This window comes from Strix aluco, chromosome 4 (genome assembly GCF_031877795.1).
Source record: "Strix aluco isolate bStrAlu1 chromosome 4, bStrAlu1.hap1, whole genome shotgun sequence".
In the NCBI taxonomy this organism is placed as follows: Eukaryota; Metazoa; Chordata; class Aves; order Strigiformes; family Strigidae; genus Strix; species Strix aluco.
In genome coordinates, this window is record NC_133934.1 from 115,415,800 (window position 1) to 115,433,552 (window position 17,753).

The window sequence follows — 17,753 nt, forward strand, 5'->3', positions numbered from 1 at the left end:
CAGCTGCAATATGTTGATTTATCAACAGAGAGAAAAAATCTCATCTGCCGATGGGCCTTAGCTAGATTTGGGTAGAAAGCATCAACTGTGAAACTGTTAAGAAGTACGTGAACATGTACAATACTTCTTAGCAGTTCTGTATCAGGGCACGTAGACATACACATTTAGGGCCGGATCAGCCCCTACTGGTGGAGATTCCAGAAGGAAACTGGAACACCTGGAAGTTGCTGGACAACTTCTTCAACTTTCACATCTTCTCCTGGGGAAAAAGGCAAAGGAGGTCAAACCTCCCACATCCACGAGGTTGTAAGAGATCCACTAAGACCTCACATCATGCTCATTCCTGCACAGGGGTTTGAAGTGACTCTCCTGCACGACCAGCACTGCTGCAGGGAAGCAGCAAAGTGACATCAGTTGCTGTTGCGGCATTCCATGCAAGGCAGGGTTTTGCCCCTATGCACACACCAGATCCCTCCTCATCCATAAAGTTAAAACCCTGCTGCAGTCCTTTATAGGACATAGTCCAATATTTATTTTCTCTTTCTGAAAGATTTAGGTATACCATATATATGAGTTGTTACATGGTTGGGACTTCTCTTGACCCCATTACTTCTCAAGAGTTTTCAAGAGCAGAGAGTTTTCAAGACACAGGCCACATCCATAGGGCTTTGGAATAAAGCCCTAATGGGAGAAATAAAAAAAGGAATGAACCATTTCAAGCTACAGAATCTGATCTTGCTTGGTCACTTACAACTTTTAGGAAGTGATGTTGCAGTAGTGCCACACTGACTATGAGGGAAGTTATATCCTTATAAGGTTTTGATTCCTGTAATTATGCATTTATGTCATGTTCCCAGATCTAATTTTCTCTTGCCTTTGACTCATGATCAGCTGCTGCAGCAGTTTACCAGATAAATACATGATTTGTAATACTGCAAATATTTCTGACGAAAGAATGTCATCTACCTTCAGTGTAACTGAAGTAATGCCACTAAGACCCAGTTCATAAAAATTACTTGCATTTCTTTTTTTTTTTTTTCTTTTAATATTGGGTCCCTGATCCTTTAATCCTGTTGAACTTTTACATTATAAAATGAACAAATAATCCTTATTTTAGACTCTGTAGGTGTTCTCGTTGTGCATTTTTATGTGGCTTTTCAGCCTTGCTGCTGAAGTCCCAGTGCCTTTAAGCAGTACTTTCCTCTTAAGTACATGTAGCACATCAGACTAGTTACAATTAGGACAATTTGCAACATACATCAAGAGAAGATATTAAGACCAGCCTTTGCAAATACTCACATTACTGTCCTCCAAGAACTTAAGTGCTTTGGCTATGTTGTTCAAACGAAAAATGCGATGGGTTGAAGATTTGTATTCATGCATCTAGAAAAATTAAGAGCCACACTGTTTTAAAAATGGTGGGATTATTCACCATGTCATGCAACGCTTAAAAACCCACAAACACAGAGGCAAAATAAAGCTAAGGAAATCTACCTATGTAAAATTATTGCCATCTTTTCTGATAAGTCCTTCAACTACATGATCTGCCTTTGCTGTAGGGTTTACAACCAGCTTTCCTGCTCTCCAGATGTTATCACTCTCCTGGACCTGCCACGTTGATTATTTATTTATGTAATCACTCCCCAACCATGTTCAGTCACAGGATCAATATTACCTGAAAATTCGTAATAATAGATTTTTTTTTGTCTTGAATTAAATTAAATGATCCTAATTAGGAAGCGTGAGTAGTTTTCATAGCAGGCACAGGCAGGTAGGAGGGCAGAAACCTTCACTCTGGCAGAAATGAAACAAATTTGTTGCATGCCTGTCTCCCTGCAATTCCACTTTGGCACACTGTTTTTATCACATGTGCAGGAACACCTAACTGCCAGCGCAACAAGTTTGGCCAGCTGACTTTACGTCCTTCCTTGCCCTCCCCCCTGACCTTCCAGGGCATAGTGCAGGGTTTATGATGCATATTCCCCATTTACCCTGTGTCTCCCCCTTCAATTCCTTTCCAGCCTGGCTCTCAATGCAATCTGTGTGAATGTACACAGAGACACTGCTGCTTCTGCTACAGCTCACCAAAACTGCAAGAATATTAAAAAAGAGGTAGTTCTGAGTATGTGACCACAGTGGCCTTTCATGCTGCAGTATGCAGATGGTCCAGTCACTTCAGAGCATCACCAGGTGATTGCAAGTGCATCTGTAATGGTGAGACGGCTGCAGAACAGGTCTCTCCTCTTACCCAAGTGTGATACCCACACAGGAGAGTACTTGCTGACAAGACTGATGTAGAAGGAAAACATTAAAGTCAACTGTAATTGGTCATTTATATTTGCATTAGGTGTTTCCATTTCTAGTATATGGAACTTTATACAGCTCTTACAAAGAAAGGAGGAGAGAAAAAGATTCTGATAAGTGAAACTTTACCCTTCTGATTTAGACCATATCAGTAACACCAATGAAACCTGAGCCAGGATACCAGAACTAAACTCACAACTACACCAAGCATCAGCAGACCTATTAAGTGTCATAATGATCTTAGAAAAAATAGAAACAGAATTTATTAAAAAATAATACAGCAAATGTATCTTTTCTTGGTAATGTGACTTGGGTGATCTCCAAATAGGAGCATGAATGTATTAAAGCCTTAAAAAACCTGGGCGGTAGGAACATTTACACTGATCACATACCATTTACACCTCATTGTTATACATTTCCTTGAAATCTAAGCTACAGCTCAGGACACTGGCCTATAACATAAGAAAATCACAACAAAGTTACTGAAATTCTTATTACTGTACCCAAGACATGGGACCAAGTTCACCCTTATTCCTTGGATGTCCATACATTGTTGCTTCTAACATACAGAGCTCCATACCTACGGAGGTTTCTCCCTCTTTATACATACCAGCTTTTGTCCTGACAGGACTTCCAGTAGTGCCATCAAGATTTTGCCATCTTGTATATCAATAAACAAGTCTTTCACTTTCAGAGGAGGCTTGCACTGTGAAGAAAAGAAACCAGGTAGCTTTTAGAGGTTTTAATGCTTGGTAAGTCACCATGATTTTAGAGAGTAAGAAGGAGACTTTTACAAGACAGAGATACTAGAAGCAAATCTTAGCCTGCAGGAAGAAAGGGCTGACTGTTCTTCATGTCAGTGGCAAGTCTGTCCTAGGAATGTTGGAGCTAAAACTGAGATACAGTACTCATGTAGTTGAGGTCAGACAACGACTTATTCTAGATTTCCCGTAACAGAATCTCACCCTAAATATTCTGTCTAGGAAGTGACCACCCAAGGGTTGGGTGCGGATCCCTCAGACTAAGACAAGTCCAGCAGATGCAAATCCCACTTTACACTGAAATAAGCCCATGATCCAGCTGGCCACAATGTCCTGTCTCCTTTGCAAGGTTTCTGGTGGTGCCATTCTGTTTCCCAGTACTTTCTAAGTACTTTAAATAGCAACTTCTTGTATTGTGTCTCCCTCTCCTCAGCAAACTTCTCCAAAGGGTACGATCTCCTTGCTTCGCTGAGGTGTCTGATGATGTGTGGAGGCATGCAGCCAAGTCAGCAGAGCCTTTAGGGGTAGTCTCAGCTGCAGCAATTACACTCTGTTCAGGTGTCACTCACTAATGTGTCCCTAAAGAGCCCAATCTTTTTATCTTTGGTCGGGCAATGCACTACTGTTTGATTAAGCACTGCTTCTGGCAAACTGGGACCATACATTTTCATTACTAGTCTTTAATCTAGCCAACAGTACTAAACAATGCTCCATACTGAAAGAAAGCAAAGTATCATTCATTTCAAAATTAAATAACCTATCTGAAAGCCTCAAACCCAAACCTTTTTTATTCTTTCAGTACTTAAGACAGGAACCAGAACTTGGAAGATGCAGACTATTCCCAATTACGCCATGACCAGCAGAGTCTCACAAATGGGATGGTCTGCTCCAAAAGGGGACACACCACAACATAAGTTTCCTGAGGAAGTACAAGAAGACGACTTCACTGCTGCCTTTAAAAGAAAGAAGCCACTCTGTAAGAAGTGATTCTTTGAGGATAAAGACAGAAGCCATCTTCCTCAGTGGGTGTCCTCGGGGAATCACCTGTAATTAGAGCGAGCTTTAGCAAAGCTCTTGTTATTTACACGGCTGTTTATTATGCCACTTTCAGGAAAAACATTAATGAGCAGCAAACTTTTTCCCTTTCTTAAGAAAAGTATTTTTCTTTGTTGAATCAGAGAGGAAAAAAATATCTGTGCACTCCAGAGAAAACAGTTCACCTGCCCACAAAGTTTCTAAGACTTCATATGCTTGGCATGGCAGAATTAACAGCACCCTACAGCCTTTTTCATGATCTAGTTCCTTCTGTAAATCAAAGACCTTCCCCACAGTCACATATTTGACAACCCTTTTTGACAACTTTCAAAATTGCAGTTAGTTTAAAGCCCTAGAGCCTGATTCACAAAGGCATCACGTAACACTGTCTTCATTCTGAGAGACCTTTGGGAGCAATTGCTAGTCAAAACATTTCCAACTAGCCTTATTCTGATTTTCCAGTGAGATTTAAGAGGATCCCTTTATTCCTTCAGCAACACTCACTGCAGAGTAGTGGACTTAAGCAACTATATATGTGATGCCTTTCTTATAAAATCCCTTTACTTTACTGTTGTCTGAAATGAAATCACTTCCCAAGAACTACAGGAGTTAAACTGGGAGTCAGCTTGTAGCCCAAACTTAGTCCCAGTCTGTACTTTATTAAATTTAGCCACATATACTAAAAGCACTGTGAAGCTCAAACTCCAGTCCAAATTAGGACTTTGTCTAGCTCAGGAAGCTGGTCTCATTCCTTCATCCTGCACTAAGCATTGCTGCTGTCTCAGTAAGACCAAGATTTTTTTTCCTCTTTTCATCCTCAAGAGCAGGAAGATGGTTCTCTGGATGGCAGACTACTTAGGAGAGTTAGTACTTATCTACTAGCAATAAGAACAGTAAATTAGGTTTAACAACCATATTATGGTGTGATTAAGAAACAATTACATTTTAAAAATATGATGTCCAAAAATTATTTCTCTAACATAAAGTGGATTTGTAAAGATCCCATCATACAGCCCCCCCCAAACATGACTGACGAGGAATTAATGTTTCCCATCTGCAGATCTGGGATAAAGCCAGGTTCTGAAGAACACCCATCTTTGGGAATGATACCTCAGATGTTTGAACTTGCAGTCCAGGGAAGAACACAGGCATTGTCACCTCAGAGCAGCCTCAATCACATTTGATTTTATGTGGGTATGTTCTATGGGAAATTCTAGCCTCATGATAACAGTCAGTAGCATTAAAGACTTAAATGCACCTGAGAGAAACTAAAGCCAGCCAAGCATTTGGTGCACCTGAAAAGCATTTTTCATTTACCCAGAAACATGCTTTCAGCTTCCCCTCACTCTCCTTCAAACATCCCCATATGCACAGAAGTCAACTTTGTTTCCAAATTTTAACCTGTTTAAAAGGAATTAATTGCAGTCTGTCTATGATTGCATCCCTGTATCTCAACATCAAGACTGTTTGTCAGTCTTACCTTTCCCAAATGTAGGTTTATCCATCTGGTAAAGGTCCTCTTCTGCACATTTTCCCGTTCCACTAGAAATACCAGAAACAAAAAACAGCACTTAAGCTTTCAAAACAGGGAAAGCTAGTAGGAAATTTCAAAAACCGATGCACAAAAAAGTCAGAACTCATGAGAGCCCTGTGAATAAAACAAATATATTCCAAATCAGGATATATAAGGTTGAACTATGGTGTTTTATTCAATTTCTTTGCCCAGACGTGAGCTGTACCCTTGTCGATGCATTCTAAAGAAGTAGGAAAAAATCTCAGTTTTTCAATCGTCAATGTAACTTTTGAGAGGTGAACATTTATGTGTTGTGCACAGCTCTCCAGTGATGTTAGCCTCTGAGCAGGCAGCTTGACCCTTATATGTCAATTTATAGGAGTATTGCTCTGACACCCTCATGTAAATTGGGCTGGTGTGGATTCCAATGTACTTACTTGCATGCACAGGAGACAGACTGCATTAGCCGACACAACAATTTTGTCTTCGTTTTTATGAATGGAAAAGCCTCATCAAATCTCATCTTCCTGCTCTCCTAACTAGTGCATTTAAAATCAAAATTCCAAGTTTCTGCATTTAAGAATCATTATATTTATATTGCAGTAAGATGAGGAGTGCTTGTTCCTTGCCAGAAGTGCTGTATGCTAGGTGCTGTACAAACAGCTCTTGGGCCAGCTGAAGAGTTTTTAATCACATCTGCCATTTCCTGAATCCATTTCCATAGTGAACTACAGTAAAAGTGCAAGAGGAATCCTATTACTGACCAACTTTCATTTACCTTCCAATATAAAAAAGTAAACCATATATTTAATATAAACGAAGTAGACTGACAAAGTAGTATTTCATTTTAGAGACAATTATTCTCAAGTGGTTCTCAAATTTCACTTGAATTAAGGAAATCTGGCAATTTATGAACAAAAAACATTAAAACTAGTTTTATGCTGTATTTCAATTTACTCATAGAGCATATCAAATATATTTTAAAACCATTTTGTGTTTCTTCAGCCCTACAAAAATAGCCAACCTATCTACTGGGAAATCACATTCTGTAAAAGTCTGGTTTGTTTTTATTGGTCAGAGTAATTATAGGCTAAGTAGTAGCTTCTGTAAATCAAATTTTAATATTGTTCTTTTTGATCATTTTAACTGAAGGGTCAGCAGCCTCTAATCATATGTATAATTGTTTTCCTTATTTTGATGTATCGGAATAGAGCTTTCAGCATGAATTACATCTGTCACTGACGGCCATTCGGGCCTTTTAAGTCCTCTTATTCCTGTAAAACCTGATTTTATGTAAGATTGGTTAAAAAAAGGCATTACCCCTTAAGTGCTTTAGAATACATGGAAAAAGCCAAACTAATTATTGCTATTGGCTTTTCTTTTAAAATATGTTAGAAGAATGTGCACAGATTTGAAACAGCTCTCTACAAATGAAACTGTAAATTATATTAGAGTTCCAGAATATCTGTAAAAAACCCACAGCATTTACCACCTACAAGTCTCAAAGTACAATAAACTAAGAGATGTGTCACATCTTTCTTGGGCTTCCCTTCCTTCAGCACCTTGAACCCAGAACTGGCTTTCCATGTACTCACAACCACGGCGGAGCAGCAGAAGTGCTATGTGTCACCTGGGGTGTAACTTCCACAACTGATCTGTTAAAATTAACTTTTGAGGGTGGGTGGAGGTTAATCTTAAGCCAGATCTGTTCCCAGATACAGTGCTTTTTGTTCAAACACATGTGTTTGTGCAAAGGGGAAAGCAGAACGGGTGCAGGAGCTAGTGGCAGGCAACAGGGCCACCTTCTCTGAAATGCTCAGGAATGCTCAGATGGGCAGTGCCAGGTTTCGGGGAGGACAGGAGACCTTATCAAATGGGCTGGATATACAAACTTCCAATGTCGACCAAGATCAAAGAGGAAACACAGAAGGGTACACAGAAGCAAAATTAATGTTTTTTTATTTCATCAGAGACTTCGATTCTTGGTTTCGGGTGCTATTTTTCACCAGTCACTTCGGCAACCTTCATTTTCAGAGTAAGGATGGATGCAAAAGAGAGCTGTGTTTATTTACAGATCATCCATAAAACTGAGTACACATTGGCTCCTAATTTTGCTGCAGAAATTCTGCCATAGATGCAAATTAGAGTTGCACATATGCCTCAAAGGATGGGCGAGCCAAGATGGTATTCCTGCTTCAGGAAGCTCATACCAAAAAAAAAAACCAAAACAAGGCACATTCAAGAAAGCACTTGCATATATACATAGGTTTCTGACACTAATCAGTGAATGTTTCTACAGCAAACAGCGTCCTTCCAGTAAGAACGATGATCCCAGAATGGACGCTATTTGATTCTGTAATAGTCTAAAGCAATAATAACTGGATAGGGAAGAGGAAAGGGGAGGAAATGTGTTTATAAAATCCCTAAGGCAGACAAAACCCTAATGCAGTCCATATGCTCAACGGTAGTTAATGGGAAAAGTTCAGCACAGGTATTTACCGATGTGTGCCTTTAACCATTATTCTCCAGCTTTGTGGACCTCCCAGTTTTGGTATAGCCCCTCTTTTCCACAACCTTTTCATCTGAGATGATTGTAGAGACTCTATAAACTTTATACAGTTTCTATAAATTAAATGGAATCTTTTTTTCTCCTTCACACCTACTATTGTATAAAAGCGAAGAAAATCATTCAAGTCTAAAGTTCCTATGCTTATGAATATAGTTTACTGAAACTGCACTGGGTTTACTGGGCAGCTAGAGAGCAATAACACCATTATAAACTAATAATTACACACACCATATGGCTGGCCTGCACACAAATCCTATGCTGGAAAAGAAGGATGCCTGCTGTGAGGGTTGGATTCAAAGATGTAATGCTGGAAGGTAGTAAAAAGTTAGGAATTGCCATTTTGGTTCAGCTCAGCTCAGACCTTGACGTAAGCGAAAACTTTTATAAGAAATTCTGACCACCACACAGAAGCTGGGTCTTCCATACTCCTCCAATAAGCTCAACTGCAACATGCTTTCACAGTAGGGTCTAAGACGTTGCAGAGGCACAGTATTTACATCAAAGTACACAGGTAAGGCACTGATAGGCATCAGCTGCAATAATTTAGAGGAAAAGAAATCCCTAGAGAAGGAAAAGGTGTACTGATAGGATGATGAACCTACTGTGTAACCCACACAGTTCTCTGACCCACAGCTGTGTCCTAAAGGCCAACAGAATTTGGCAGAAATTGGCTCAGTCAAAGTACCTGCATCCTAGTCAGTTTGCAAATATTCACAAAGATACATATTCTGGTTTGTCAAATCTTATGGCAAAGGCGACTAATTTGTCACAAAAACCACTTGGGCAAATTGAAGGTTAAGCTGTTAATGGACAATGTTAACGTTTGGCTGCTTCCCTTTGTGGCACTATTTCCTTCCCCACCCGCCTAGAAATTCCTCAGGCATTTACTGCTAATGTCATTTCTTCCTCCTTCAGATCTCCTCAAAGGTCACTACTGTTGCAATACCTACAAGAAGCCAATCCCCTAACAGCCTCTACGTTCAACAGCAAATTGGAGATAGCAAATATTAATTTGCTTTTAAATACTATTTATTCTGTTGTTGTAGAACCAGTTATGAATAATCCTCTGAGGCACATCACCATGGGGCTGGGCACATGAAGGAACTATGAAACATGGAAGCTGATTTGAGTGGAACACTTGTCAGTGTGTAATTACATAGCTTCAGAAAACTGCTTGATTTGCATGTATGGATATTACTCCCAAAGCAAAGCAGAAGGTCACTTAAATTTGTTTCCAAAGCTATTAGCATTTCATCCAGGATATCATCATCAGATGACGTTAAAACCTTCACAATAGGCCAAGCTGGTTTTTAGACCCACTTGCAAATTACCTTCAAGACATCTTGCTAACTGCTAGTTTTATAACACACAAAAAAGCCAGCTTCCTTGTGTCTACCACAAGTTATAACTTCTATAGATACAAGATATACCTGTTATTAACATTAAGCAAGTTTTCAAGCAGAAATGGTGGTGTTGGCCACCTAACTGTGAAAGAGGATGCTTTGACCCTTGACTTCAAGAGTCAATAACTTGCCAGGAGAATCATCCCACTTCCACTTCATCCGTAACCAACGACAGCCACCAGCTCATAATGTGTATGGCTTTGGAGGTTAGATCAGGAGGAAATAGCACTTCTTATTACACAACAAAAATATACAGGCAAATGTATGATATTTAAATACTACAACCTAACTACAAAATGAAACATGTGGTTCAGACATCCTAAGTCTTGGGAAATGCAAATTCCTCTCCTTCTGCCTTCCTCACGCCAAAACCCCAGTTCATACAGCCAAGCAATCAGTCGATCTCTAATGAACACACATTGAACAATCTACTTTTGAACTACCCAAGCTCCAGGACACTAAAATGAGAACTCGATTTTAAACTGGGCTTCATGGTGTTTCTACACTGTGACTCAGCCTAGGTATTTCTGATTACTACTCATCATACTATCAAGTCTGAATACTGTTTTCTCTGCAAACTTCATGTTCATGAAGGAAGCCAGACTGACATCTTGGAAAATGGATTTTACCTAAAACTGCTCATTTGCGGCCTGCAGTGTTCCAAGTTTGTGCTACTATGTCCGAAACACATGAAAGTCCACATTGTTTTTACAGTTCATGACAAGGCAGCAATACCATTAGCTAAAGAGAACTTCTTAAGTTTTTGTTTTAATGAGGTGGTTGTATCTTTGCATAGACCCAGACCAATGATACTGAGTAGCCAGATGAATTTTGGTGTCAAACCAGCAAAAAGAAGGTTACATCTGACTAAGATCTACCTCAATAAGCTTCAGTATACAGTGCAGCTGGGACACATGAATCCCAGCATGTTGTTATACCCTTTTTTGCCTATAAAGATGCAAGTAATTGCATATGCCATACAGGCAAATAAAGGTCATACCATTAGTTACAATAAGTAGTCAGGCATTAGATACAGGATGTAGGTGTTAGATACAGGATATCGACAGCTGTAAGGAAGCACAGATCCTGGTCCAGGAAACCTTTTACTGTTCAAACACAACATGTGGGACAAAGTTCAAATTAAAAGATAAAAGACAGGGCACATGTAAGCAACATATCTGCCATGGGAAGGGTGATCAGAGGTGAGCTGTATCAAAAAAAAAAAAGGGGGGGGTGAGAAAGGGAGACTGGGTGGAGGGTAGCAACTGACAGTAGAATAAATGGAGAGTTTAAGATGAAAAGTGTAAAGCAGGGCAGGGAAAAGTACAATTAAATTTTCTACTTTTGCTTCATCTCAACTGAGTTACATTAAACACATTGAAGTATGAACGCTCAGAGACCTAATCTCTACTATATATTTTCACAAGAGGCTGAAAAAATAGCTCACAATATAAGACAACATGTAGGAAAATACATTCCCCCCCCAGTTTATATGGTGCAGTCCAGCTACACTGCTTAGAAGAAAATCTCCATATTTGTAGGAGTGTGAATTTTAATGGCATAATCAAAGTATAAGGAATAATTTTATCCAAATTGCCTACAAAATCCATTTTATAAGCTTCTGAATTCCTGGGAATTGTTTATTTTCCTTGTGCTTAAGAAGCCCTCAAACAGCTTAGAAGATTAATACAAATTTTCTTTTTGATCTATACAGGGGTTGAAGGCTTTGTTGTGTACCATATGCCAATTTGATGTAATTTGGAGCACATGAAATATTAAATCTTAAAAACTCTGGTTTTCTAAAGGAAACATTAACTACACTATATAACATGAGACCGCTCTCAAGTTACCTCCTATGAAATAGGGCCTCTAAGCCTTCCAGATGAAGTTGTTAAGTTAATTGTTTGTTGAAACTGACCCATTTATTAGGGTCCTTATTAAATTCCTATGGCAGGTGTTGAAAGCTTGAGGCTTTTTCATTCCATCAAAGTTGCAGTCTGAGTCTTACTGGTTCAAAATTCTTTAAAACTCAGGTTGGTGCTGCAGAACACAAACATCGCAGGATCACAGGCATTACATTTTCATTAGCTGCAGCTAAACAGGTTTCTTTTGGAGTTCAGTGTCTGGTTATAGCAAAATATTTACTGCTGCAATTGGTATATTAGGATTACATACACCAGACAAATATTGCAGGATGAATATGAGATTTCCAGAACACTCTTAGTACTTCAATCCTCACAATGTCTGAGACAGATGTTCCTCTTACCAAAGCATTAGAAAGATGAATTTACTTGTAAATTCTACTGGGCTCTGGAAGAGAAATCCTACATAAAATATTACTATTAGAGCCGATCAAAATAGCTTCCAATGAGAGAGATTTATTATTCCCCCTTGAAAACTAATTTGGTAGTGGCAGATGGTGAAGATTCCCCTCCCTGTACCCTTCAATCACAAAGCAAACATCTTTGTTCTCATGACTTTTTATACACATGGAAAATGTTATTGAACAGATTAACAAAATTTCTCATTTACATACCGGGAATGTTCTTATGAAACATAATTTGACAATTTTAAAAAAGAGAAATACAATTCTGTTCTGAACACTTCAAATGAAACAAACATCAGTGTTTACAGAGAAGGTTACTGGACCCAACAAAGTAGTAATTAGGTTAAACTGAATGGGTTTCGAATTGATCTAACAAGCAATTTCAGCGTTGATCCAGCAAGGGGTGTTCAGACTGTGCACACCACCTCTTGTTGTATATTTCTGTACAAGGAGCATAATACCTCTTTCCGTACACGAAAATAAACAGGATTTGCTATTACCAGCAATGGCCATTAGAAGCAATGCACTTTTACAACGTCTTGGTTCAAGAGTTGCTCCTAGTCTGGGGTTCACTGTGTTCCAGTGCTGTTTGTTGCACTGCTACTGGTTTCTACAAACAGTTCACCTCTTGGGACTGCTGCTATTTCTTGGAGATATTTATGTCCCCAGCCCTGCAGTGGGCAAAATGTCCAACCCTTGCCCTTGCCAGAGTGTTGAACTCTGCTTCAAATGGCAATGCTTAACTTCAATTTCAACCTCTTCTTGCACTTTTTCTACCTACTTGAGTATATCAGGTCTGATTCTCTTCACTTGCTTAAAAATAAAATCAGAAGTGCCCTTCCGAAGCTAACAAAATTATAGTCACTGCATTCAGCCAGGTACCAGTGAGACCTATCTTCTTGTTAGTTAGAGGAATGGCTCTTGAATCAAATTCACATCAACATGGTTTTACTAGCACTAGCACAGCTGTTCCCCTCCCACATGGAGAATGCCCCTTGCCTATACCAATATCTGCACCAGTATCTATATAGCATTCCTAACTGAAGATCTCAGTGCTCATCCTGTAGCATCTAAGAAAAGAACATCTTCCCAAAGCCATCCTCCTTCAACCAATTAAGGGCTGGTCACAAAGTCCAGTCTGTTTCGTCTCCACTGGCTCTGCATCTACCCTTAGTAGCTGTGGCAAACCTAGAAAGCCTAGACAGTGAAACATTCCTTATTGTTTATGTTTTTTTCTTCCAGAAAGAAAAAAAATTCCTTCTGGCTGGTTAATTTTGTTGAGACATCAAAAGCTGAAATGCAGTAAGATACTCTGATTTACAGGAGTTCTGACAAGAGTGCTAAAGCCTGAATAATTTGAGATGAGCAAAGAAGCCCAACAAAACCCACACTATGTGTCAGGGCTATTTCTTTACATTCAGTGTCAGATGAAAACTACGGTGTGCCCAGAGTGCCTCTGTTTCCTATATTCATCCATCAATGTTAACAGGTTGGTGGTTAAGTGTACTTCTATGTATTTTAAAACATTGTAGCTGAATTTGTGCATGTGCAGGAGACCAACAGCACATCCTCTTCCAACAAAAGTCCCGGGCAGCTTCCTGAGCTTCTTTACAGGAGTCAGTCTTTAACACAAAATTTGAACTCTTACAATTAGTAACCAGGACCTTCAAAGAACTACAGGGTGGTACAGAAGGGCTGAGGAGACAACAGCCAGAGACATATAATCTTCTTTGGAATTTGGCTTTACCTGTGGAAAACTTGTACTTAGAAGACAGTAGTTTCATTTTCTAAAATCAGATAAGGAAATGCAACCACAATCATGGTATGACAAAGAACTACCTTGCAGAAGCCATGAAATCACAAAGAATTAACTGTTGGGGTGCCTGTGGCTTCTGGATTTCTCTTTTGTGCTCCCCCCTTTGTCCCCAAACAACTCAGGGACATTACCACGCCAGTATGTTATCCAAACCCAGAACTGCTTATGAAGTCTTCTGAACAGGACACTGAAGCACTAGAAGAGATTCAAAAGTAAAACTTAATTAATGTGCAGTACTGCAAGAACAGTATTAAAAGTCAGAAAGAGTAACCCACTGCATGGACCACCTAAACCTACTGGTATGCTCAAAAAGGGGAGCAGCTCAGATGGGTCTCCCTAGTGAAAAATGTACAGAAACACACTGCATTCTGCCTCTCTCCCACTTATCCATCCCTTTAATGTCCCTTATCATGGTCATTAAGCAGCACAGAAGAAATAGTGAGGAGCACGGCAGCCAGATGAATATTAGAAACATGCAGAAATACACGCTACTCTAAGAGCAAAAGATCAGAGATTTATGGAGATTAATATTAACTAGCGCAAAATCCTGTGGCTTTGGAGGAATAAGTAGATGCTTTGTCCATTGTGGGCCAGACACATGATCTGAAGTAGAGGGTATGACAGTGTTCTTGGAGGAATGGAGAGGAAAACAAAACCAAAACCACAATGTAAGAGATGGGAGCTACGCTGTAAGTTGCATTGTCACAGAACAAGGCAACTGCCATTTAAAAATAGATGAAGTTAGACCAAAATGGCTAAAAAGCTGAACTGAAGTAGAGGTCTTTTTTAAGATGCGTTATAAAATGCAAGAGCCTAGCAGTGACCAGTGGATACCCCTGAGGAGTTGCCGTTTGTCTTAAATGACTTTCTAGGAGGTATGCTTCAAGAAAGTTACACCTGATTTTCTAAGAAAAGGGTAGCTGCCACTGAATAAGTTACGGACCATGCAGATCAAGGAAGGCAAACTTCTGAGTGTTCAGCTAAGTCAATCATGTAGCCTCTCCCACAAGACTCTGACCCTAACTCTGTCCCCCCTCTAACCTTAACACAGGCTTTGTGGACAGCACAGCAGAAAGCCTGGTCCCCTCTGCACGCGGGTGAGCACAGGGAACCATGAGTTGGAAGTCCTGGGCATTATTGTCAGTAATGCTATCCAGCTGCCAAAAGCTAGCAGAGAAATTATTTTTCTGCACTCAGTAGCAGTCTTTCCTTTGCTCTGGCAGGCTTTGAAACCAGGCTATAACATGTGAAGATTGTTCAGAAATAGCATTGGCACAGCTTACCAATTAATCAAAACTAGAAGGTGTCAGACAAAATCTTGGACTGGGCTTGGATTGAGGCCTGCTGTAACACTCAGGATCCCAGTTCTTCCTAAGTCTCCCAGAATGTGGCAATGCAGCCCTCAAGTGGCTCCACGTTTTTAGCTGTATGCCTGAAGCCAGGTTTCAGCTAATCTGCCAGGATGAAAACCCAAGGAAAAGAAATGTGTGTACCGATTCTCTTGTTTTGAGGATCCAACACTAAAATAGTACCATTTTATGGCATTAAACCAATGCCATCAAAAGACTAGAGCACAATGAGCTATAGACACTGCATGCCTCTTCAACACAGACACTGTCATGCCTCCCGACTCTGTCATTAAATAGTTCACCTGTAACCTCCAGGACAACAACCACTTTTCTACTTCTCTATTTTTTGCAACTCTTTTCTAGAATTCAAACAAGAACATGGCAGGAACCATGAAAACTCATCCTTTCTCCCTTCACAGCCCACAAGGAACATCCGCCCCGAAGAAAAAGCAAACATAAAAGGATTTGGACTTAAGTGCCAAGAAAATATTTGTGTTATTTATGGACATTTCCAGAAACAAAACTTAGCAGAGATACATTCCTCATGTACAGTATTACTCATAGCAAAACAATCTTCTTTCAAGCAAAAACCCGTTACTACATAGCTATACTCTGTATTTGCACAGTACCTTCAACCCAATGAGCTCTGTGATCCTCCTTATCGGACTTCCACATCCTTGGGGACAAGACATATCATTGTCTCCTGTTACAAAGGAGAAACTGGGAGCACCAAGAACTTCAGGGACTAATTATCATGCAAGCAACAATCCCTCCCTTTAATACACTCAATGGTGCTCATATGGCATCACATCTTTCCAAAAGGCAAGTTTAAAAAAAAAGCTCATGGAAAGAACACGTATTTTGTTGCTCTGAACTGTGTTCAACATGCATAACGATCCCTCCCGAGATGGATTTAAGAGATATACTTCAAAACAGGACGTAAGCCATTTTATTTGCTATGTTAGCTTGCACTCAGAAGAATGGCAATCAGGCATTCCAGAGAAAGGTGGACCTCCAAATACATGTCATAGTCCATAGCACAAGAGGAATAAAGACACTTTGGAAAGAGAGGGAACTTCTGTCAGAGGGTCTGGTTTCCACAGTCCTTTGAATCAGTTCTCTACTTTTATTTTTCTTTTAATGCCAATTAAAATTATTTTTTCCAAGCTTCCTGGTGCTCTTGGCCACTCCCCAGGACTATTAGAGAGATGAAGACAAGGAACTGTTCAGTCACTGCAGCCTGCTTGGTGGGACTTCAAAGTTGCACCACGTGGAAGCGTAGTTTCACATACCCATTAACCCAGTACAGATCCACACTGCCACTAGCAGGCTTAGCAAACACTTTAGCCAGCACAAGGGAGGGCATCAAATGGTGTTTTGGCAGCAGAGCTGGCCTACTGTGTACATCAGCCCTTGGCCTGAGAGTGCTTATATGTCTAAACACTATCACATTAGTTCACTCTTCCCCATCACAGTGCTCTTGCACTGCCTTGCATCTCTCACCCCAAGCTCAAACAACAGGATTTTGATTAATGTGTCTTCCTCGCTTTTTTTTAATCCATTTGCCACATCAAATCATGAATGTTGTGCAATGGGAATAACGCGGAGCATGAGGACTGACAGCATTCCTACTGCCGTAGGAGTCAGAAGAGCTCTAATCAGTCAGCTACTGCTCTGCCTCTTCTTCCCACTCTGGCAGGCACACCTGCCAATTTCAGCACAGAGGACCGCTGGTATGTGCTGGATATGGTTAATAGGTGATACATCCACCTTCCTTAGGCCTGCAGGTACTTACAGAGCTGGAACGTGCATGCTCTCCAACAGGAAAATCACTATTCGGCCTTCCATTTTTCTTCATCTCTAGGATGAGACATGGATGGATGAACAATGGAAGAGGACAGTGAGGACACTGCTGCTTTTGGGACTACACACTCCAGTTCCTTATGGCAACTCAGCTGGACAATCCAGCAAAACAGGAAAAGACACCAAAAACACCAGGAAGGCTCCATTGCACGCAGCCTCTGATGTCAGCAACACCTTAACACCACCACTGTGATCAGCTGAGCTAGTACAAGCATGGACACTGAATTCTGGGTGACGGAGGATGACGAGATGTTCTCTTCTCTAAGGCCGTGCCTATGTTTAGACCTAGAGACTTCAAAGCTGGTTTAGTACTATTTGTATCAGACTTGTGTACAATTCTTATAAAAAACTCCATGTAACTCCCAGAGCCGTATCAGAGCCACGTCAGAGCCATTCTGTCTTTGCATGGTGCTTTAAGCTGAGAAGCTTTTACAGATGGCCAAGGTCCTGTGCAGCAATCAGTGCCTTGCCTTGCTCATACCATTCAGCAACTGCTTAGCCCTGAGAGCTTGGTTTTAAGGTGAGAAGCTTAACTCTTGTGAAGAGTTTCTACTCTTTACAGCTGTATGAAATGACCTAAGGCAAACCAAACATTTCAGGAATATGAGACCTGACTCATGGATTTCAAGAGCCTGAGTTCATATATCCCCGATGTCTGTCATTTTGGGGTCATGGAAAGACATTATTAAGTATTCCAAGGACTCTGGCAGGCTTGAAGTGTGCATGGCAATGAGCTTCATCAAAGCACTCACAGCACACAGGGTACAAGCAAAGTCAGACAGAGAACTGAGTAATCATGACTAAAACATGATCA

At 40.3% G+C, this 17,753-nt stretch overlaps 1 protein-coding gene across 2 annotated transcripts in view; it reads right to left on the minus strand.

Moving 5' to 3' along the window:
- The window catches only part of CLMN (calmin), a 77,777-nt gene that overhangs the window by 20,543 nt on the left and 39,481 nt on the right, over positions 1-17,753 (minus strand). For both annotated transcript variants that reach the window (XM_074825035.1, XM_074825036.1), the window contains exons 2-4: positions 5,581-5,642; positions 2,915-3,010; positions 1,300-1,383 (exon numbers count right to left, since the gene is read on the minus strand). In XM_074825035.1, coding sequence (XP_074681136.1) covers positions 1,300-1,383; positions 2,915-3,010; positions 5,581-5,642 — 242 coding nt within the window. The remainder of the gene's footprint in view (positions 1-1,299; positions 1,384-2,914; positions 3,011-5,580; positions 5,643-17,753) is intronic.